This window comes from Sardina pilchardus, chromosome 9, assembly GCF_963854185.1.
Source record: "Sardina pilchardus chromosome 9, fSarPil1.1, whole genome shotgun sequence".
Classification (NCBI taxonomy): Eukaryota; Metazoa; Chordata; class Actinopteri; order Clupeiformes; family Clupeidae; genus Sardina; species Sardina pilchardus.
Genome location: NC_085002.1, coordinates 10,522,203 through 10,547,260, shown reverse-complemented (window position 1 = coordinate 10,547,260; position 25,058 = coordinate 10,522,203). Strand labels below are relative to the sequence as shown.

Sequence of the window (25,058 nt, the reverse complement as noted above, 5' to 3'; positions counted from 1 at the left end):
GTTGCTCCGTAAGAAAATGGGTACAGAGATGCTGTATCTGCTTTTATACACACCTGCTGTGTGTGTGTGTGTGTGTGTGTGTGTGTGTGTGTGTGTGTGTGTGTGTGTGTGTGTGTGAGTGAGAATGCCAAAGCTCCAGGTGTGCTCATTACACACTTATCACACCTCACCAAGGTCATGAGTGTTTGGCCTCAGCTCGTTTCCACTCGGCACTGGGCTTCCTGTCAAATATCAGCATCTGTATCTTTGTGCAACCAACCACACACACAAATAGCCTATAGGTCAAATGAGGAGTAACACCAACACACAAACACACACACACACACACACACACACACCAGCAAGAGCAACATAGCCTATAGGTCAAATGAGGAGTAACACCAACACCCACACACACACACACACACACACACACACACAGACACCAGCAAGAGCAACATAGGTGAAATGAGGAGTGAAAACACATTGAGAGGCTCTACTGCACCAGAGGAGAGGTGTGAACACACAGCTTCAACACAGCACAACACACCTTCGACCTCTGACCTCATTACACAACACAAAAGCCCCAGTACGTGACTGAGCAGACGACTTTGGACAGTTGGTATGTGATATGGGCAGGATTTGTTCACAGCTTGATATTTCATCCCCCATCTGTCACATCCAGACAGTACATGTGGATGTGACATGGAGTTTTGTTAATAACCTCAGTTTAGTTTTTTCTTTCTGATACTAAATTACAGGCCAGTAAGGTCTGGAGACAGAGGTAGTTGTAATAGAGAGTAGGGCAAATCCTTCTGGTCTAGTAGTCAGTGTGTTTCAAGGTAATGTAGCCCAGATGATACATGCATTAATTAATGAATTAAGTAAGTAATAAATAGTTACAGATCATATTTCTCAAATTTCTCCAGCCAGGTATGTTGGTCTCAAGAGCCCGCATCAATAGCTTATAACCAGTAATTTGTGAAAAAAAAATTACCCCCATTGTAAAAAAAAAATGCAATATTATCCTGCTTTAATCGCCCATATCTTGAGCTGAGATGTTATGAACTGCACCAAATTGATTGAGCTGGGAGTATGGGAGTATGCCAAGTTGGAATTTCATCCATGGCTATACAATAAATGTATGTGTACATTTAGGGACCATACATTCATCGGCCTGTAGATGTTGAGCAAAGGGTTGCTGGTTTAGGATTATACTGTCACACACAGTACGCACGCACATATACACACACATGCACACACACACAACCACACATACAACACACACACAAATACACACACACACACACACACACACATACACACTCTTATACACAAAAGCAAGCTCACACATGCACACTCTCATTTACAGTATGCATGAGCTGCAAAAATAGGAGCTATATGCATATTAATTGCACAAATAGGAGATACAGACAAGTTGACAAGCGTCATTTATTTTTGCGGAGAGAATGTGCAGAACTGAGTGGCGGTCATATTTTGTACTGCCATGCAGTACATCTAGTCTTTAGGTACGATTGTAAGCTTATTTACCTCCGCCAAGGAGGTCTACTGTATATGTTTTCATCGGGGACCGGCGTTTGTTTGTTTGTTTGTTTGTCTGTCTGTTTGTTTGTTTGTCTGTCTGTTTGTTTGTTAGCAAGATAACTCAAAAAGTTTTGGATGGATTTCGATGAGATTTTCAGGGAAGGTCAGACATGACCCAAGGAAGAAACTATTACATTTTGGGACTGATTCCTTAATTCTGTCGGGATTTATAGCTTAGTGGTGTAATGGCATGGTATGACCACGTGGTGGCGATCTGAATAGTTTCGGTTCAAATGTATGACAGGAAGAACAATGCAGGCGGAGGTAGCTGCGCTCTCAGAGTGCTTTTCTAGTTGCAGTTGTGATTTGAAGTATTTATTTTATTATATTTTTTATTACTTATTATTTGAATAAGGTATTCTATTTTGTTACTTTGCAATGGTCAACTGAGTTAATATTAATGTACAAACACAACACGAGCACAGAAGCATTTGATGAATATAAAAGAAACCTTAGGGAAAGGAGTTATGAAACTTAACAAAAGGTTAACACCTGAATACAGGTCAAGTTTTTTGTTGGATTTGGAAGTCCTAGAAGAAGGTTCATCAATCTCAATAGACGGCGAGCCAACCTTATTTGATTTCTGTCAGTGAATCCTGTCCACTGAAAGAGACAGTCCACCCACTCTCCAAAAATGAACATTTGAAACCTACAAAAAACACATACAGTAGGCCCCCTTACTGATATCTACGCACTGACTATTTGACTTGACTGACATAACTTTACACTATGACTTGAGCGAGGATTTGAAAATTAACTTTCACTTAAATTCAAGGAAACACAACAAGTCCATTTCAAGGATCATTAATTTTATTGCATTTCAAAGCAATTTTCATTTGCACTTAAATTATACATTTGGTTACTAAAGTCTAAGTAGCTTTAACTCTGTGTGTGTCTGATCATTGCACTTGAACTCCCCTCCTCACGAACCCCGAGCAAAGGTGCAATCTATTGATAAGGCGAGAGAAATGGGGAGCAGCAGAAGGTTAGCCTTGGAGCTAAACACACAAAACTGTGGGAAAACGCATTATGTGAAAACCTTGTGTTAATATGATGCAATGTCCTCCGTGACGGGGCGACTTTTTGCTACATCCTCATCCTCACAGGGCTGTCATTGGGTTACTGTTTCTGTGCTATAGCATACCATTTCTGCTTTGTCTCACCACATGCATTTTCTTTATGAACTCTTTGAAGTCTGGAGTGTGTGTTTCATTGCAGTCCTCATACACATGTATGAATGCACATACACTCTCTCTCTCACACACACACACACACACACACACACACACACACACACACACACATAAACACACACATAAACACACACACACACACACACACACACACACACACACACACACACACACACACACACACAGGGGCGGAGAGGGACACCAAATATTGCTGGGAGATTTCAAGCTCCAGTGGCCCCCTCCCAACCGGAGGCATGGTGTTGGTGGGAGTGTGACTCAACTTAGCCTGTCTAATAGTCTAAAATACTATGTTCAGTAGCCTGGACCCATTTTATACCCTACATCCACACACACACACACACACACACACACACACACACACACACACACACACACACACACACACACACACACACACACAGTCATTATACTGTAGGTGTAGTGTTTGGATGTTCAGTATTAACCAGTAATACCAACAGTAATACAGTTCAAATGGAACACAATGCAGAACGCTCTTTATACTGCTCTTCCACTCAAGGAAATGTCTTATGATTATACTGTAGCTCCTGTTTGAGATCTTGCTTGATCTGATGTGAGTCAGCTGTTATCTGAATACTGACAAAAGACACAACCTCAGTTAAAAGATGAGTTTTCATGGTATTTATTTTTTCCATTTCAGAACCGGGTTGATGTTGAATTGGTCCAAGAGTCATCCTATGACTTAGCCCATGATCTGAGGAGAGGAATCAAAGGATGATTTTCAGGCAAATAAGATCTATATTCACAGTACACATGAAGCATAATATTCTCTTTGATCATTTCATCAGTAATCTCACAGTTAGCCAACATAAAGAACAATGACAGCCTGTAAAGAAAGTTTACCGGTGTGGTACAGACTGTGTGTTTGTGTGTACAGTTTGTGTAGGCACTCTCTCTCTCTCTCTCTTTCTCTCTGTATGAACATACTGTATGTGTGTGAGCATGTGTGTGTGTGTGTGTGTGTGTGTGTGTGTGTGTGTGAGAGTGCTCTCTTACTCCATCCATCCAGCTGAGGTAGGCAGACACACGAGTGAAGACGGTGGGCTTCTGGATGGTGTTGCAGCCATAGCCGGACACAAAGCTGGTCACTCCGTGGACCACATACCTGCCGCTCACCTGACAGTTCAGGGGGCCACCAGAGTCACCCTGCAGTGAAATCACACAGAGTCATTCTCTATAGGTGCCTATGAATATCCAGTAGGAGCAACGCCTACAAACATTAAAAATGCAGTTGGAAGAAGGTGTAGATTTATTTACAGCAAAGGTAGGCTCACATACATGTAGATTGTTTCCTGGCTACCAATACTGTTTTGTCAGTGTGTAAAATTTAGGTGAAACGTCAGGGATCCCTGAACAATGTAATTGGTTAGATTGGACCAATAATTTCAAAGTTAACGCTATGTTTATACCCATCATCATGCTATCGTTGTGAACAATTCCTAAACGCTAGTGATCAGACTCTATTCCTGTATGACTGTTGCTTGTTAGACTATTGAAGTATGGCGGTCCTTACGTTGCAACCAGAGTCGCTGCCACCTCCAGCACACACCATGGTGTTCTTGACAGTGCTTCCCCACCAACCACTGCTGGTGCAGGTGCTATGACCAACCAGGGGCAGATAGGCCTGCTTCAGCTGGGTAGAGAGGCTACCACCAGCTACAGAGTGAGAGAAAGTGTGTGTGTGTGTGTGTGTGTGTGTGTGTGTGTGTGTGTGTGTGTGTGTGGATTAATAATGGATTAAGGAGGACATTGGAAGAGGAGAGGCAAGGGGCAGAGAACATGGTGCACTCATCATCCCATCTCATTATTCTGTAGGGGAGGGGCAGAATGCTTTGCACCCATTGCAGTCATTTTACAGTAAAGCTAACGTGGGTTGAACTCACTGGAGGTGCGTCCCCATCCAGTGATGTAGCAGGGGTTGTTGTGGGGCAGGACCTCCCCAGAGGGAGGCAGAGTAGCCAGCTGCACATAGGAGTTCAGAGTGGCCTCAGATGCCAGACGCAGCAGGGCAATGTCGTACCTGACGGAGGAGATGACTGAATTGAATATATGGAATATATTATATATTTTGGTAACACTTTACTTCAAGGTATCTACACAAGAGTGACATTACACTTGTCATGATATATGAACCCAAACCCAAACTTGTCATGACAAACAAACGAATGACCCTTAATGACAGAAGCATTATGTCATAAATGTTTATTTCTTGTTTATGATGTTTATGACACATTTATGACAGTGTCATGTCACTCTTGCCCAGATCTCTCTGGAAACCTCATCTGTCAGCCACTGATGTCCAAAATCATAACCCATTATCTGGCATTGATACGATGACGGACAGAGGACGGTTGGAACCCCTTTTTTTTACACAACCATTATTGGTGTCTGATGACATCAGCATTTAATGACACAGGCTTGTATTTTCTTTGAAATGTAGTAAACAAATGACTGCATTTGCTCAAGAGAGATGTGTTTATATTATTTCACCACAGGTTACACTTCTTGGAAATTGAAAGTGAACAGAGAGGATCCAGACTGATTCTCAATTGAGAAATGGTTTGGTGTCAGCAGGCCATCCTTTAGGGGTAATAAGGAACGGAACAACACTTACCCTCCGGCGACGTTGTTGGAGTTCCAGCCGGGGTGGATGTAGACCTGGCTCACAGCAATGGTCTGCTCCCTGCCTTTGTCGCTGTACAGAGTGTGCTCTCCGAGGACAACACGGCGGGTCATGGAGCTGTGTAACCAAATAGGGCACCGGTTCAAGTTCAGAGTTCAAGTTTAGATTCAGTTCATTTCAGTTGATTGACAAACTTGACATAGTTTCAGCTAAACTTAACTTACTGTAACATGCCCCAGGTCTACATACAGACAGATACGGAGAGAGAGAGAGAGAGAGAGAGAGAGAGAGAGAGAGGGAGAGGGAGAGAGAGAGGAGCGGTACCTATCCACACAGTGGGCAGCGGTCATCACCCAACCCCTCTTGATCAGAGAGCCTCCGCAGGTGTGGTAGAATCTGCTTCCAGACTTGTACTGGAGGGAGATCTGAGAAGGGGAGAGAGAAAGAGAGAGAGGACTTAAAATACCCCAAATACAAAATGTATCCTATCTGTCCTCAAATCATTTTTGCATCATCTCACACACACACAACTTGATCATGGCAGATCATGAGCCACTTGCCCCTGAGCCATAGATATGAAAAGGGCACCGTCTGTGTGGCTCAGAAAGCTAGTATCTCTGCTAAGCTAGTGGGGGCTGGGGGCATGCTCCCTTGAAGGAACATTTTATGGAAGTTCTGTGGAAAGAAATGGAGAGATAGAGGCTAGGGACTTGACATAACCATCAACAGATACAAGGCAAAAAAAGGATGCCATTTACAAGCATGATTACAGTATCTCAGCAAACAAAGGAAAGTTCTTCGCGCTTCTGCAGTTGTGTGACAATCTGGTGCAACCAGGCCAGGACAGAAGTGTATGAAAAGAAGAGGAATGCCAGTGCAACACAGATGTCTTCTTTTAGATTTATTTAAAAGGTGAATTAATGTTTTGCACCTTTTAAATAAATCTAAAAGAAGACATCTGTGTTGCACCGGCATTCCTCTTCTTTTCATGATTACAGTATCATTATATGATTATCACACCATAACCCATACACCCAATCAGATATCAGGGGTGAATGGCATAAGCCATGGTATGATTGAGGGGCCCTATTGAGACATATCACGTATCATAACCTTTGTTGTTTGAATGAGGAGCCTCATTCAGATCAGGGGTAAATAAGATAATAGCAACTTCACACAGTCTTAGGATTTAGGGCTCCCTGAGCCCTTGGGCCAGTGGGCCCTGGTGAGTTTACCTGCCAGGGCCAAGAGTTGGCGCTGGCCACCGAACCGCCCACCACTCTCTGCTCAGCTGCTTCCTCCAGGTACCTGGGCTCAGCCACCACTACACCCACAACACACCACAACACAACATTTCAGATACGATCAACAGGACACTGATACAGCTAAGTTAATACAGCAGTTTTGGTTGTGATGTACACCATGTGCTATATACGCTACAATATACAGTAGTATGTTTATATCACTATATGAAAAGTAAAGGAATAGTAGAGACTAATGTTCAGCTGAAGTTACTCCATAAGGGGTTGAGTGGTGTTTGATCCTGAGTTGATTGTCCTTCTTACCCAGGCTGGCAAGGACGGTCAACAGGATAAATCTCAGCATGTCTCTGGTTACTCCGTTAGCAAATGGGTACAGAGATGCATGAGATGTATCCACTTTTATACATACCTGGCGTGTGTGTGTGCTTGTGTGTGTGTGTGTGTGTGTGTGTGTGTGTGTGTGTGTGTGTGTGAGAATGGTCCAGGTGTGTTCATTACACACTTATCACACCTCACCAAGGCTGTGAGTGTTTGGCCTCAGCTCATATCCACTTGGCATTGGGCTCCCTCTGAAATTTCATCATCTGTATCTGTATCTGTATATCTCACACACACATACACACACAGACACACAGACACACACACACACACACACACACACACAGATAAATACACACACACACACACACACACACACACACACACACACGCACCAGCAAGAGCAACATAGCCTATAGGCAGTGTTGGGAAGGTTACTTTAGAAATGTAATGTGTTACAGTTACAAGTTACTCTGTTTAAAATGTAATAGTAGCGTAACTATTTTAATTACTTTTTCTGAGTAACGTAACTAATTACTTTTGATTACTTTTTGATTACTTTTCCAATTTCTTAATGATATATATAGTCCCCAAATCCATACGAAGATTTCGGCCTTGGTCTACAGGCTGCCGAGCAGTTCTGTACTAGTGCACAAGTCAGCAAGGGCATTCAATACATGAATTAGCATCACATTTTTTGTGAGGATAATATAATGATAATCATAACACGTTTACAGGCAGGCATGTAGGCCTACGCTGATGGCTCTGTAGATGTGATAGAGCCTATCAGAAGGTCCCGTATCAAACTATGGCTGTGGAGGGAAACAGTTCTTTTTACGTACAATATTATTTGTAAAGTTTTGCTGACAATATTGAGATGTAATTCAAATTGTAATTTTGAAAAATGTCCAAAGTACCTGTAATTGAATTACATTTTTTTCTACAGTAACTGTAATATATTACTGTTACATTTATTTTGTAATTAAATTACGTAACTCAATTACATGTAATGCGTTACTCCCCAACACTGCCTATAGGTCAAATGAGGAGTGAAAACACATTGAGAAAACTCATACTGCGCCAGAGGAGAGGAGTGAACACACAGCTTCAACACAGCACAACACACTCCGACACACCTTTGACCTCTGACCTCATTACACAACACAAAAGCCAGTATGTAACTGAGCAGATGACCTTGGACATGGACAATTGGTTTGTGATATGGGCTAACAGTGAGGATTTGTTCACAGCTTGCTATTTTATCCCAGTATCAGGCACATTCCAACAGTTTATATGAATGTGACATGGGTTTTGTTTATAACCTCAGTTTTCCCCCACTGATACTAAATTTACAGGCCAGTAATGTCTGGAGACAGAGGTAGTTGTAATAGAGAATTGGGCAAATCCTTCTGGTGTCTTAGTGTTTGCCAGTGTGTTTCAAGGTAATGTAACCAGATAAATGCATTAATTTAAGTAAATATACTGTAGCTGCAAGCAGCAATGAGGGGGCCAATCAGTTACGCCGCCTTCACATTGGCACTCCGTAATTCGCAGTGCTCCCCCGTCGGACGTTGGACTTGACCGTTGGAAGTGATGGAGGCTTTTCGAGTTTGGGAGTAAAATGTACAATAGTGCTATTTTATTTCTAAATTAATTGTCTTACTGCCCTAATATTGTTAAGAGACCATGTAAGACAGTGACATGACAAAAAACTTCGTTTGGAAATAATTATTTATTTTACATCAACCGTTCATTTTATTTTTCACAAGATGGGCTTGTGCACCACTATGGATCATAACGTTCCTTTTCGATGACTTTTGTTTTAAACTTTATCGTTTAAAAGCATGTAATATGACATTATAAAAGATAGATATTCATTTTGTTTATCAGTACCATAGCAACGCTAACTTCCGTCGGATAGGAACCGTCCGTTGCTGTCGTACGAGTTCAATTTTTGCGGATGACCAACGGACCCGATTTTTTTCGCACCGCACTGTTCGGACCCATTCGGATACGGTCTGCGAATCTCCATAGGAAATGAATGACTTCCGGCCGTTTCGCAGCCGTATCTACTGTGCTAATGTGAAGGCGGCGTTAGGCCGGAGTAACCATGGCAACTCAATGCTGCAATCAGACAATCAGTTTCATGTCTAGCATGTAAAATGTTACAAGTTTTGTTAATTGCAGTGATTCTAGAGGTCAAAGGTCATCAAATATCTTGGGCGTCCTCCCGACGGGGTCACCAGTCCATGTACTAAGTTTTGATTCATAGGTTGCTGAGATATGAGCTCACCTTCTGTGCATTCAAAACCCTGCAGCCAGGCTCGTCACCATACCAATGGATCTGCACACATCACCCCCATTCTTCAACTCCACTGGCTACAGTTCCATCCCGGATCAAATACAAAGTACTACTTCACCTTCTAAGCCCTCCGCAACCTTGCTCCCCCCTTCACCCGCGATGTCTTGACCCCTTAGACCCATTCATGCTCCCCCAGATCCTCTGACCATAACCTACTGTCATATCCCCCGCACCAGACTCTCCACCCTGGGTGGCAGCTCCTTCAGTGCCATGGCCCCCAAACTCTGGAACTCCCTCCCCCAATCTTGATGTGGGTCTGGCTGGTCAGGCTAGTTCTTACCCAGGAGTGGGTTACAGTAGTAGGCCCTGGAATCTTTCAGATTAAGGATCTGGCCACGAATAATGAAAATGGCCCAACTCGAGGGGCGGCACCAAGCATGCATTTAAAAATCTCACTGCACGCAATTGAATAACACTACGACCAATGTTTACTCTGACTGATTCTGGACTTTGACGCAATTGGATAACACTACGACCAAAACAAAAGTTGTGGTGCAGTCATTTACTCAGCACGTCCGAATCTTTTTTGGTTACCACAGATGGTTGGGGTAAACGTTATGTGCATCATTGCTCGTGGCCAGAGTATTTTGCGGACACAATTCAAATTGGATGCTCGTGATTTCCAGGGTAGACAGTAACATTTGCAATCTATTGATAAGGAAAAAAGAATAAGGGACTGCAGAACAAAACACACAAAACTGCCTCATCCTCACAGGACTTTGGGTCATTGGGTTACTGTTTCTGTGCTACAGCATGCGATTTCTGTTTTGTCTCACCACATGTCTTTCCTTTATCAAGTCTTTGAAGTCTGTAGTGTATGCTTTATCGCTGTCCTCATACACACACACACACAAACACACACACACACACACACACACACACACACACAATTATTGGCCGATCCAAACAATCGGTATCGGCATTTTGAACGGCCGATAAATATTTTTCATTCCTTCATTTAGATTTCCAGTGTTGTCATTATGTGATTTGTCGTTATGTGTTTTTTCCACCAGAGGGCACATCTTCTCACTGCAAGACACACATGCTGCTTGACTAGTTTCACTACTTACACAATGACAACAACGAATTGCAGCTTGCGGCAATTGCAGCAGTGAAATGTTCAGTAGTCTGAACCCATATCATACTTGGCAGGTCATCGTAGTTGGTGCCAAGTTGTTAGCTGGGCTGTGGGAAGGGGCCATCGGGAGTGAGAGAGGGACTGTGATCGCACCATCAAGGTTGCAATAAAGAATTCATATCATGCCCTTTTTATGGTCACAGTAATCAGCCCAGACCCATAACATTACCAGCCGGGAATTCTCCTTATTACTGTACCACTCCACACACACACACACACACACACACACACACAGACACACACACACACACACACACACACACACACACACACACACACACACACACACACACACACACACACACACACACACACACACACACACACACACACACACATAATCATTATAGACATACAGTGTTTGGATGTTCAGTATTAACCAGTAATACCAACTGTAAGCAAATACAGTTAAAATGGAACACAATGCAGAAAGCTCTTTACACTGTTCTTCAACTCAAGGAAATGTTTTATAATTGTATTTCCTGGTTGCCTGTTTGAGATCTTGCTTGATCTGATGTGAGTCAGCTGTTATCTGAATACTGACAAAAGACACAACCTCAGTTAAAAGATGAGTTTTTATGGTATTTATTTTTTTGCAATTTCAGAACCGGATTGATGCTGAATTGGTCCAAGAGTCATTGTACGATTTAGCCCATGATCTGAGGAGAGGAATGATTTTTCAAATGTTAATATTTACAATACACATGAGGCACACTATTTGTCTTTAATAATTTAAAGTATTTTTGATTATAATTGTAGTAATCCCGCAGTTAGCCAACATAAAGACAAGCCTGTAAAGAAAGTATGCCAGTTTGCCACAGACTGTGTTTGTGTGTATGCTTTTGTGTTGACTCTCTCTCTCTCTCTCTCTCTTTCTCTCTCTCTCTCTCGCTCTCTCTCTCTCTCTCTCTCTCTCTTGCTCTCTCTCGGTGTCTGTATGTGAGCATGTGTGTGTTGTGTGTGTCTGTGTTGTGTTTGTGTGTGTGTGTCTGTGTATGCATATAAGAGTGCTCTCTTACTCCCTCCATCCAGCCGAGGTAGGCAGACACACGAGTGAAGACGGTGGGCTTCTGGATGGTGTTGCAGCCCAAGCTGGACACGAAGCTGGTCACTCCGTGGACCACATACCTGCCGCTCACCTGGCAGTTCAGGGGGCCACCAGAGTCACCCTGCAGTGAAATCACACACAGTCATTCTCTCTATAGGCCTCCATTAATGTCCAGTAGGTTTGATTTAAACAGCTTACAGGACCTGAAATATGTTTAGGTGTATGGTACACTTTATAATTTTTACACCAGTTCAGAAAACATCAGTACAGTATACTGCAGAATAATGGTATGATGCCCTTCCTACATGGAAATAAAGCTGAAATTCATCAGAGCGAGTGCTGTAATTGATGTTTAATTTGGAGGTTAGGTTCTTCCAGGTGCTTCACATTTGAAATGTGCTTCCACTGCACAATGTTTCACGCACTTTTTATGGTTATTGGATGATGCTATAAATATGAAACTGAAAGCTCCTATGCTATGCTAAACGGTAGGTCCAATAGGGAGTAGCTGAGAAGGATGACGTTGAAGTTGTGCGCTACTTTGAGCATGACATACGTCACGACCAAACGTTAGCGATTGGTTATGGCAGATACAGAGTGGCTCTGGGCAGATCCAATAGTTTTAAACTATCCGCATTCAAGGAAGTTAACGCTTGGCAATGGAAAGTGGCCAGACTCTCTGTATATCATGAAATGTACAAGACTAATGTTTATACCCATAATTGTAAACGATTCCTAATCGCTAGTGATCAGACTCTATTCACTTCCTGAATGACTGTTGCTTGTTAGGCTATTGAAGTATGGCGGTCCTTACGTTGCAACCAGAGTCGCTGCCACCTCCAGCGCACACCATGGTGTTCTTGACAGTGCTTCCCCACCAACCACTGCTGGTGCAGGTGCTATGACCGACCAGGGGCATATAGGCCTGCTTCAGCTGGGTAGAGAGGCTACCACCAGCTACAGAGCGAGAGAGAGAGAGAGAGAGAGAGAAAGAAAGAGAGAGATAATGGATTAAGGAGGACATTGGAAGAGGAGAGGCAAGGGGCAGAGAACACGCCTGGTGCACTCATCATCCCATCTCATTATTCTGGAAGGGAGGGGCAGAATGCTTTGCACCCATTACAGTCATTTTACAGTAAGGCTAACGTGGGTTGAACTCACTGGAGGTGCGTCCCCATCCAGTGATGTAGCAGGGGTTGTTGTGGGGCAGGATCTCCCCAGAGGGAGGCAGAGTAGCCAGCTGCACATAGGAGTTCAGAGTGGCCTCAGATGCCAGACGCAGCAGGGCAATGTCGTACCTGACGGAGGAGATGACTGAAATGAATATTTTGGTAACACTTTACTTGAAGGTATCTACATAAGAGTGACATGACACTTGTTATGACACATGAACCCGAACCCAAACCCTAACCCTAACTTAAAGCAACACGAAATAAAAGCACTTTTCCTCTGTCACACGCACGCTCTTTGTTTATCCAGCAAATAACGATGTCCACAGACAAGGTAGAGTATGTTGCATGATTTTATGAAAGTATGATGTTTTGTGACATCAAAGCAAGTCAATTTTGTTTATTATCTCATTCCATTGAACTACAGATCTGGTAGCTGAGCTACCTGATCTGGTAAACTTACATAGTGTGGTTATAGCCAATAGATGGCAATAGAAGTGCCGTTCACCCTGTTACGAGTTGATGAACCACTGAAATGATTTTGGAAGCATTTTAAGCTACAAAAAACTCTTTAGTGTTGCTTTAAAAACAAAAACCGATTGACAATTAATGATATAGGCTACTTGTTGTATCGCAATATGTTAAGAATCACAATAATATCGTATCGTAGCCCAAATGTCGCAATAGTATCGAATTGTCACATTTTTGTCAATTCCGACCCCTATAAACAACACAGACTTTTTTAAAAATTCAGTAAACAACTGACTGCATTTTAAATGTTAATTTATAAGAGAGATGTGTTCACTGAAGAGAAAGGAAATTTCACCACAGGTACACTCCTTGGAAACTGAAAGTGAACTGAGGGTCCATACCAAACCTCAATTGAGAAATGGTTTGGTGTCAGCAGGCCATCCTTTAGGGAAATAAGGAGCAACACTTACCCTCCGGCGACGCTGTTGGAGTTCCAGCCGGGGTGGATGTAGACCTGGCTCACAGCAATGATCTGCTCCCTGCCTTTGTCGCTGTACAGGGTGTGCTCTCCGAGGACAACACGACGGGTCCTGGTGCTGTGTAATCAAATAGGGCACTTAAGTTGTCACAGACAGTTCAGACGAGTTCACATACAAGTTCAGACGAGTTCACGTTTAGATTCAGTTCATTTCAGTCGATTGACAAACTTGACATAGTTTCAGGCAGCTAAACCTTACTTACTGTAACATGCCTCAGGTTTACATACACACAGACACGGAAAGGGAGAGAGAGTAGCTGTACCTATCCACACAGTGGGCAGCAGTCATCACCCATCCCCTCTTGACCAGAGATCCTCCGCAGGTGTGGTAGTATCGGCTTCCAGACAAGTACTGGAGAGAAATCTGTGATGGGTGAGAGAGAAAGAGAGAGAAAGACAGGACTTAACTTAAAATACCCAATCCATTCTATCTGTCCTGGGCAACAGATATATCTGGCTCAGAAAGTTAGTATCTTGAGAAAGCATGATTATCACATACAACATAACCGGAGGCCCCATTCAGATTTCAGGGGTGAATGGCATAAGCCATGGTAAGATTGAGGGGGCCCTATTGAGACGTATCATATAACATAACCTGTTGTTTGAATGAGGAGCCTCATTCAGATCAAGGGTAAATAAGATAGTAGCAACTACTGCAACACAGTATAGGGATTCAGGGCTCCCTGAGCCCTTGGGCCGTGGGCCTTGGTTAGTTTACCTGCCAGGGCCAAGAGTTGGGGCTGGCCACCGAACCGCCCACCACTCTCTGCTCAGCTGCTTCCTCCAGGTACCTGGGCTCAGCCACCACTACACCCACAACACACCACAACACAACATTTCAGATACCATCAACAGGATACTGTTGAGTCAGATAAGATCAGCAGGACACTGATACAGCTAAGCCAACACAGCAGTTTTGTTTGTGTTGTACACTATGTCCTACAGTATATACAGTGATGGTCAAAAGTGTTGGCACCCATGCTAAAGTTGACTACAAAGAGGAATGTAAAATCATCTTTCGAAAATTGATCTTAATGCCTTAAGCAGAAAAATAAGGAGATACACACACACACACACACACACACACACACACACACACACACTAACAGTAGTATGTTTATATCACTATGAAAAGTAAAGGAATAGTAGAGACTAATGTTCAGCTGAAGTTACTCCATAAGGGGTTGAGTGGTGTTTGATCCTGAATTGATTGTCCTTCTTACCCAGGCTGGCGAGGACGGTCAGCAGGATGAATCTCAGCATGTCTGTTGTCAATCCGTAAGATAATGGGTACAGAGATGCTGTATCTGCTTTTATACACACCTGGTGTGTGTGTGTGTGTGTGTGTGTGTGTGTGTGTGTGTGTGTGTGTGTGTGTGTGTGTGTGTGTGTGTGTGTGTGTGTGTGTGTGTGTGTGTGTGTGTGTGTGTGTGTGTGTGTGTGTGTGTGTGTGTGTGTGTGTGTGTGTGTGTGTGTGTGAATGAGAATGCCAAAGCTCCAGGTGTGCTCATTACACACTTATCACACCTCACCAAGGTTGTGAGTGTTTGGCCTCATATCCACTCGGCATTGGGCTTCCTCTGAAATTTGCACAGTATCTGTGTATCTGTGCAGACGCCCCCCCCCCCTCCCAAACACACACACACACACACACACACACACACCAGCAAGACAACATACTGTAGCGTAAACACGCTGAGAGGCTCTACAGCGGCGGAGGGAAGGAGAACACACAGCTTCAACATAGCACAACACACTCCAACACATCTTCGACCTCTGACCTCATTACACGACACAAAAGCCCCTGTACAGACTACTTTGGACATGGACAGTTGGTACTGTATGTGATATGAACTTACAGTGAGGATTTGTTCACAGCCTGCTATTTTATCCCAGTTTCAGGCAAATCCCAGCAGTGAATGTGACTTGGGTTTTGTTAATAAATTCTGATACTAAAATTATGGGCCAGTAAGGTCTGGATACTGAGGTAATTGTAAAGGAAAGTTTGACTAGTCCCTCTGGTGTCTTAGAACCTGTTAGTGTGCTTCAAGGTAACATTTGCAATTTATTGATAAGGCGAGAGAAATGGGGAGCTGCAGAAGGTTAGCCTTGGAACAAAACACACAAAACTGTGGGAAAATGCATTATGTAAAAGCCTTGTGTTATTATGAAGCAATGTCCTCATCCTTACATCCTGTCATTGGGTTACTGTTTCTGTGCCGGCTACGGCATACGATTTCTGTTTTCTATTTTATTTACTTGAAATGAATTGTGTTTCAGTCAACTTTCTTTTTTTATTTCAAGTTGATGTGTGTGACTTGTAGTTAAAAATGTATGTTTTTGTAAGCTTGCACAAGACGTAACTCAAAGAAAGAATCGTGTTAGCTGTGAAGGTATTAGCTTGTCTTGAACATTTAGGTCAGAAAACAGCAGTGTCAAATATGAGAGAAAATATATGTTTAATCTGACTCCAATGAATGCATTTACCTAGAATATTCCCATAGTTTGTCAGGTAGTAGCAGAGTGGCATGGCAAAAGAGGAGAGACTGGTTTGGTGGAGGGTCAGTGCTGTTCTGAGATTTTAGGTTTTATTTTGAAGGCCCTACGAAACTCAATAGGTGTTGTGGTATCATAAGCTTTGTGAAATGCCTGAGTACATCGAATTCTGGATGCATCTGGCAAGACACTAAAATGTAGCCTGACGAGCCTGCCGCTAGGGGCGTCTAGATTTCTAGGCTAACTAAAATGGATAGTTATTGGATAATCCAGCAGGTCAATTATTCACAATATATGTTCATATCAATGCAAAAATAAATAAATACATAAAATAACGCACAAATAAAGCTTCTGCCATTGTTATCTCAGTTACCTGAACTGTACTACATAGAAAACCAGTGGGGTGAAGTGGGTGGGGTGAAGAGAATGCACAAGATAAGACCTCGGATTCTAGGAAAGGCTTCGTCTTGCCTAACTTTACGAAATGTTATGGGAGTTGACTAAGAGCTCTTTTATTTGAAAAGGGAGGCATTTGACGTCTCAGAATAAATATGCTTTTATTCAAGGGTGGATCACTTGTCCTCATTGTTTTCATTGTGAAACAAAGATTCTTGACCAGGGGTGTCAAATAAATGTGGACGCTGTATAAAGAAATACAAATTTGCTAGTTTGATCAAAAATAACTTTTTACAAATTGAAATGAGTTCTTCCTTTAGATTAAAGAGGATCTGGCTGAATTCATTTGTTAGTGTTTTGTTAGTTATTTGCTGTAATGAATGATCATTTCAATTTCAGGCCACTAGATGGTGCTAATGTACCATAGACACACAGAAGGCCAGCGAGGAAGAAGACTCATGCACACAACCCAACATGTGCCACTCTCTGAGAGAGTTACATCAACAGATATCACTAACTCACACATTCACAAACTGAGAGAAATCACATTGCAATCACGTCACATTATATAATCACATGTCTTACACGTACACTTCTCAAACTTTTTGGTTCCAAGGACCCGAGATCTATGCCATTTGTATTCTTTCCCACATATTGTGTGATTCACACATGCTATGCCCATGTTAATTACTTGGAACATACAAAACAGTACAGTGCAACGCAGTGAAGCATAGTATGTACAATAGAGTAGAGTAGAATAGAGTTGAGTAAAGCATAGTATTAATGTTCTCATCTTTTCAGTATACTTTGAGAATTGTTGTTTAGGAAACCTGTCAAACTTACACATCAAATGAAGCACATCAAAGAAAAGTTTGGTTCCGCAATGGGATACACTCTGCATGAAAGGAACAGATGTGAGAACAAGCCCGTAGTGTGTGTGTGTGTGTGTGTGTGTGTGTGTGTGTGTGTGTGTGTGTGTGTGTGTGTGCGTGACTGTGACTGGGCAAGACACACAACACTGTCCCCACTGTGACTGTCCCCAACTGTTACACAAACACATCTCTACAGCAAGCTGAAACAGGACAGGTTCAGATGTTGCCACAAATGGATCTATTTATAGACCCTCTATCACTGGTGCAACATTGTGGTGAAACCATGGCAATTACTCTGAATATGTTTCATGAGTCTAGATGTACTGTATGCGTAACACCTATATCCTCATATTATCAACTAAAAACAATGCCCACAAGCTCAAATGATATTTAGAATAATATGATTTGTCAAATTAATAAACATGTGATGTTACATTATAGAAATCAAATCATATAAACTAAATTGATATGAAAAAAATGAACGGTAGTTCCTTCATTTACTGATTCCTAGCGAAGGCCCAGGTGTGTCTGCTGTGCTCATCTTGAGCGAGTGCACTCAGGTGCTCCTCTATCCTGTGCCAGTCCAGGTGTGTCAAGACCTCCGCAGGTATGTTGCCATGGTGTCCTGACGGTGCTGGTGCTTGATCACTCAGGCGTTTTATATTCAGAGGAAACATGGTGCTTATTTCTCTCTCAGTGCACGACACGCTCGCTCTCCTGCCAGACATCATTACTGGGTCTGTGTGTCGTAAAGCTGCTCTCAAGCACTCTCAACAACAGCCTACCATATTTCACCTCATTCTGTGTGTCACACCACACACATACACACACACACACACACACTGCCATTTAACCACACATATACAAACACACACGCAGACACAGACACACACACACACACACACACCAGCAGTGCACTGCTGAAGTACGCTTACGCAGTGATCATCGCTCTCTGGTAGCTGAAATGATCACTCCAGACTGATTGAAGTCAGAGTGATGGCAGAGGGAGTTGTAAGAGGCAGGTTGAGGCCGACTGAAAAGACGTCATATATAATAAAGGCTTTCTGCCTTCAGCACATAATACCGTCTGTCGGTGTGTCTTTCTGCCCGGGAGAGGAGGTTTACATGCAGACGTTTCACAGCCTTCACTGTCATTCTGGCACTGTGGAAACTAGTGGAATTGTCTCTCTTCAAATCAGACTCCATTTTCTCTAGAGGACATGAAAGCTGTGAGAGCTGACTATTTGTGTGTGTCTGTGTGTGTGTGTGTGTGTGTGTGTGTGTGTGTGTGTGTGTGATATGGCCTTGCTCGTTCAGACTCTGTATCTGAGCCATTCATGCTGGAGACAATGGAGGAGTTGGTCCGCCGCTGTCCTTTCTCAGTCCGCCTAATTAAAGTGCAAGTCATTAAAAGTGACGCCGTTTTTGGGATTACGGCCTTATCGCCGCGGTAACGAGAGACCTGTCCGGACTGGTAATGGAGCCGATGGTGTCAAAGGGGTGGGGTGGGGCGGGGCGGGGTGAGGACAGAACGACTTCAATTTTCACATGGAATTAGCGACCTAATGTCCCACCGCACTCTTTTATCTCCTCCCTCCTTCATTCTCTCCATTTCTTTCTGTCTCTGCCTCCCTCTCTCTCTCTCCCTGTGGCTCTTCAGATGCTCTCTCTCTCTCTCTCTCTCTGGCTGTCTCCCCTCTGTCCCTGCCTAATTTCTCTGACTGGCTTCTTTGCAGTGGAATGAATCGCATGTGAGGATCAAAGAGTGGGATGCTTTAATTGCTGATGTTTGTTCTAGATATAGCGCTTCCCCCATTAATGAGAACTAGATTTCAGAGTTCCCAGGAACGTTTCCCTCCCTGGCTGGATGTGTGTGTGTCTGTGTGTGTTTATGTACTTTTGAGTGTGTGTGTGTGTGTGTTCATCTCTCTCTCTCTCATTCTCTCTTTCTCTCTCTCTCTGTGTGTGTGTGTGTGTATAGGATTGTGTGTGAGTGTGTGTACTTGAACGTGTGTGTGTGTGTGGTGGCCCTAAGGTTTTGGAGTTAATGGCTGACGCTGATTAGCGAGGCCGATGAAGGATGTGGGGGTTGTCGTGGGCGACGCTCGGCTGCTACTCCACTCCGCTCCGCTCCGCATCCTCAGATACTTCAACAAACTCATTAATCTCTTAAGTTTTCATGAGAGCCTGCAGCTCGCTGGCTCAGCTCAGGGGAAACAGACAGCCCCGTCAGCCCCCAGATAAAGGATCCTTATTACTACTTAGGGAAGTAATTGACTAAAATGTCTGCTTCTCATGTCAGTCTCTTCTTCTCATGTCACTGTCTGATTCTCATGTCATGTACTGTACAGTATATTTTTGCCCATTGCATGCGCATGTTCAAATCTAATGCTAAGCATTACTCCACGATGTTCAGACAGTACAATAGTGGGATTGCGTTAACTAAATGTGCCTGATTTCTGGATGCTTAACAAACAGCATATTGGGTGCATACCAATTGCCTCATGTGATTCAAATGACCCCTATAGCCCATGTTCCCTTCACTCACGCTTGGACACAGAGGCATAACATCAGCCTACTACCATCACATTCACAGTCAATTGTAATGATGTAGAAATCCTTCATTTCTATCGGAACATTTTAGCGATTATTAACTAGATCTGTGCATGGATTCACTGATAATGAGGAGATTGGCTCAGACACAAATAGATTGAGGACAAATGAACAAATTAGCAAATGAACAGAGGCTGTCTCCACATTAAGGCTCCCTAATACACTATAAAGGATATTGCAGATGATCATGGGTGCATTTTAAGGGCCTTTCCCATATCCTTGTGCCTTGTAACACTAACGCAGACTTTAAATTGTTGACTGTAACTTTAAACTGAAGCAAAAACCCACTGAATTGCATTTATGCAGCAGAACATGATGAAGGAGGGTCTGTGCAATGAGTCGCAAAGCAGATCACCTCATTCTTCATTTGCTGAGAAGAATAAAGAGTGGATGGGTGGGTGTTTGTATGGGTCTCTCTCTCTATCTATCTCTCTCTCTCTCTGTGTGTGTGTGTGTGTGTGTGTGTGTGTGTGTGTGTGTGTGTCATAGTTTCCTGATCTTCCATGGCGCCCTGGTGTCGTCAGTGGCAGGAGTAGCTCTGTGTCCTACTGAGAGGCCATCAGATAGTGGGAAACTCAATACCACAGCAGATGCTCCAGGAAATGGACACACACACACACACACACACACACACACACACACACACACACACACACACACACACACACACACACACACAGACAAACACACACACACACACACACACACACACACACACACACACACACACTGCATGCACACAGGAATTTGAACAACCCTTCATGCATACATACTGTATGCACAGTCTTGAGACCAGATATACACAAATGGTCCAAGTCTTCTCACTTCTCCTTGTTTGTTTGCGTGTGTGATGTGTGTGTGTGTGTGTGTGTGTGTGTGTGTGTGTGTGTGTGTGTGTGTGTGTGTGTTCTTTTTTTGTGTACTGTGTGTGTGTGTGTGTGGTGTACAGTATGTGTGTGTGTGTGTGCGTGCTTGTGTGTGGGACAGTATTATGATTTCAGTTTGATGATTTCACACATACACACACACACACACACACACACACACACACACACACACACACCACAGAGAGGGAGAGAGATCACAGTTCATTTTACATCTCCTCTTTCCAACTTTCTCACGCATTACTTCTACTAATGCACTGCAATATGAGAGGCAGAGGTGTGTATGTGTGTGTGTGTGTGTGTGTGTGTGTGTGTGTGTGTGTGTGTGTGTGTGTGTGTGTGTGTGTGTGTGTGTGTGTGTGAGTGAGTGAGTGAGTGAGTGAGTGAGTGAGTGAGTGAGTGAGTGAGTGTGTGTGTGTGTGTGTGTGTGTGTGTGTGTGTGTGTGTGTGTGTGAAATGTGAAAGACAGTATTGATAGTTGCCATTGCGGTTTAATTGCAATCAAAGGTTGCAAATAGCTCCTGCGATCGTTTACAGTGCTGTCAAAGTGTGGCGTCCAAGACAGCTTTGACATCCCAGACCACTTGGCTTAGACACACACACACACACACACACACACCCCTAAATGAAAACAGTGCTAACATCACAAACATGTTCAGCTACACAAACACACACACACACCTGTCCTAGCGTCACAAAAAATATTACATACACCAAAACTTCACACATTACAAAGACAGCCCTGAACGCAACCATGGTGCATCATCAAGGACATCAATGTGACACGTGCTCTATCATGCCTATTTATGATTTTTTTCAATTTGGTTTGTGTGTGTGTGTGTGTGTGAGAGAGTAAGAGAAAGAAAGACAGATTTGTCTTTGTCTTTGTCTGAATTATGTGACTCTTTTGTGTCTTACATCAAACATGACCCTAAAAAGCACTACTGACAATATGGTTTTCCTCTCTCTTGTGAGACATAATCTCATGCTTTGATTGTGTCTCACAATAGGAACAAAGACAAAAAGGTCCTGAAGGAATCCACCATTCCCTGCATACATTGATCTATATCATGAGGCTGCATGTGATCCGACACCACCCATATCAGGCATCTGTGAGGCCAGCCATGTGGTGGGGAGGGGAGGGGAAGGGAAGGTCAGTGGGGACGTTCATAGTGACGCAAGGCTCTGACCTGGACCCCTCACCCTTCCACACTGATATGCAGTGACTGCTGGCGCACCTTATCCAGTTGTTGTTGTTGTTTTTTACCTCCACCAAGGAGGTTATGTTTTCATCAGGGTTTGTTTGTTTGTTTGTCTGTTTGTTTGTCTGTCTGTCTGTCTGTTTGTTTGTTTGTTCACAAGATAACTCAAACAGTTATGGATGGATTTCAACGAAATTTTCAGGGAAGGTTTGAAACGACTCAAGGACATTTCGGGAGTGATCCGTGTTACCGTCTGGATCCAGGAAGCGGTTACGTTTTCGGTTGGCAGAGGTCTGCGCTCTCGGGGTGCTTTTCTAGTTTGAAATTTAAATGAACAGTCCCCATTAGGGACACATGCTGACCACATAGAAAGCTTAAACTACAGTATGACAAAAAGCACATGTAGGTTATGAGAAAGGGGAAGATATCATAGACAGAAGTCACCATGTCGCTGTGGAATACAACATGGAAAATTCTGTTTTTCAAAGACCCAAAAGTCCCAAACGGATTGACACATCTGGATGGTCATGGTGCACCAGTGAAATATGCTGCAAATTGCTACTCTGAAAATAAACCTGCAGAAATGGCCCTCATTTAGTGGGATGGAAGGGGGGGAGTGGGATGAGTGGGAAATTATGATGTAAGATAGGGTAATATGACAATGGCTCAGTAATAAGAAACATGGCCTGAAATTAGATTCACCATATTCGGTTGGTGGGTTTTAAGAAAATTAGCAGGGGCATCATCATGTTGTCTTTCTGTTTCAAAACTTCTGTCATTATATGATGCAATGTGGAGACTATGTGTGTGAATGTGTGCGCTTGTGTGTGTGTGTGTGTGTGTGTGTGTGTGTGTGCAAGGTAATTAAACTCTGTAGCTCCTGAAGATTTATCAGAGTCACAGAGTGTCAAGAGCTGAAGGCTGAAGGGGCAGCATGAATGATTTGTTGCCCCTCCCCCAGAACCTAAACAATACATTATCCCATCATTTACAACCATGTGCCATGTGCCATACACACACACACACACACACACACACACACACACACACACACACACACACACACACCACAATACTCTCACATATACTCACATTCACATTCACATTCACACACACACACACACACACACACACACACACACACACACACACACACACACACACACACACACACACACACACACACACACACACACACACACACACACACGCACACGCACATTCTAATATACACATCAAACAGTCTAGCTATACATCACTATCTGAGGGCACTGCTCCCTCCTCACCCCCTTCCCCTCCTCCTCACCCATGTTCATCTATAAATAACCTAAGCCATTAGAAAAACACCATGTCATTTCATATGAGCAGGACAATTAAGTCTTTTTTCTGTACCCATGGTTTTTCTGCAACCTCCGCATTTGCACCTGTCAAATAAAGCTTTAATTACCTCTCGTTGTGTGTGTGTGTGTGTGTGTGTGTGTGTGTGTGTGTGTGTGTGTGTGTGTGTGTGTGTCAGTACTGTATGTGGGAGATATAGAACGTGTGCACAAGAGAGTATGCATTAATTGGAGCCTTTGAAACGTCTCTATAAGATCCTTAATGAGTGCTATGTTGTGGCTGGCACACTTCTAGACATTTCTCTTAATGACCAAATGCATCTACATGTAGCTACCTGACACACACTTCCAAATATATTAGTCTTTCATAGTAGTTTTTCAATAATGAGTGGTTTCATACCATATTTGGTAACACTTTATATTAAGACACACATATTCACCATTAAGTAGCTGCTTACTAGCATATTAGTAGCATACTAGCCATAAGCCATTTGTTAGTCATTATAAGTCACTAATACCTTATTCTGCAAGACCTTATTCTACCCTTAGACCCTTAATTAAGAATTTCTCCTATGTACAGTAACTCCTAATTACCCCTTATTCATAGTTATTAAATAAGTTGTTGCATTAGGCTGGGTGAACCCTGCCTGAACATCCGGGTAATTTGAATTTCGCCTGGCAGCTCAGGCTGGATACCAGCAGATCTGCTTTCGCTGTTTCACTGCCAGAATCTTTGGCTCCTATCAGAAACGGCCATACTCTAGTCCTGGCACACTATTGGCCGGTGACGTAACGATTTGTTGATGTTAAAGGCAAGTTTTCTTTGAAAACAGAACAAAAACTTGCCCTAGAACAGTTCATACAGCAGAAGGATGTGTTTGCGATTCTACCGACCGGCTTTGCCGCTTTGGTAGGCTAAAAGTTTAATTTACCAACTAGCCCTGCTCGTGGCAATTGCGTACGGAGTCATTTGAACGATGCACATTGATCACGCCTCTTTTGCAGTAGAATCAAAGCGCATCTTCCCCAGACTAATGTTCAATCTTAAAAGATTGAGCTTAGTATGGTGAAAACCAGACTATCGTTGCATATGAATTATGACCTAAATACATGTATGGCTCAGTATGTGACTTGTAAAGTGGTTGCACCACAAGAACAGTTATCCAGCCCTAACACTACTTATCAAAGATGGTCTATTCAAATGGTACTAGACACTAAACCACAAGTGCTTATAGTGTACAAATAACTAATAATTGAGTCTTTGTATTGCCAAATACTGTATGTTCCCTATTGGGTCTTTATTCATATTTAATGCACTATTAATGTGGCACTTATTAAACCCCATGTGTTCCCTAAACTAAAGTTGCCTCCTATTCACACTTATTAACATGTATTACAGCACACAGTAGGCTACACAACAAGCAGACAGCCAAGTTAGCACAAATAAAGATCTATAGTTGATAAATTAGATATATTAGGTTAATGTTAGTTGTCAGTTTGCTATTTGTTCTAT

The 25,058-nt window shown here is 43.0% G+C and overlaps 2 protein-coding genes across 2 annotated transcripts; both read right to left on the bottom strand.

Moving 5' to 3' along the window:
• Positions 1-3,422: 3,422 nt before the first annotated feature.
• Positions 3,423-7,054, bottom strand: LOC134092666 (elastase-1-like). Its single transcript, XM_062545694.1, has 8 exons — positions 7,005-7,054; positions 6,675-6,763; positions 5,764-5,864; positions 5,431-5,556; positions 4,700-4,836; positions 4,330-4,472; positions 3,813-3,962; positions 3,423-3,510 (listed from the first exon to the last, which is right to left on the bottom strand). The coding sequence occupies exons 1-8, from the start codon at positions 7,042-7,044 to the stop codon at positions 3,499-3,501; spliced, it is 798 nt and encodes a 265-aa protein (XP_062401678.1). The 5' UTR covers positions 7,045-7,054; the 3' UTR covers positions 3,423-3,498.
• Positions 7,055-11,099: 4,045 nt separating this feature from the next.
• Positions 11,100-15,013, bottom strand: LOC134092665 (elastase-1-like). The gene is made up of 8 exons (XM_062545693.1): positions 14,969-15,013; positions 14,464-14,552; positions 14,009-14,109; positions 13,678-13,803; positions 12,729-12,865; positions 12,382-12,524; positions 11,539-11,688; positions 11,100-11,178 (listed from the first exon to the last, which is right to left on the bottom strand). The coding sequence occupies exons 1-8, from the start codon at positions 15,006-15,008 to the stop codon at positions 11,167-11,169; spliced, it is 798 nt and encodes a 265-aa protein (XP_062401677.1). The 5' UTR covers positions 15,009-15,013; the 3' UTR covers positions 11,100-11,166.
• Positions 15,014-25,058: the final 10,045 nt, after the last annotated feature.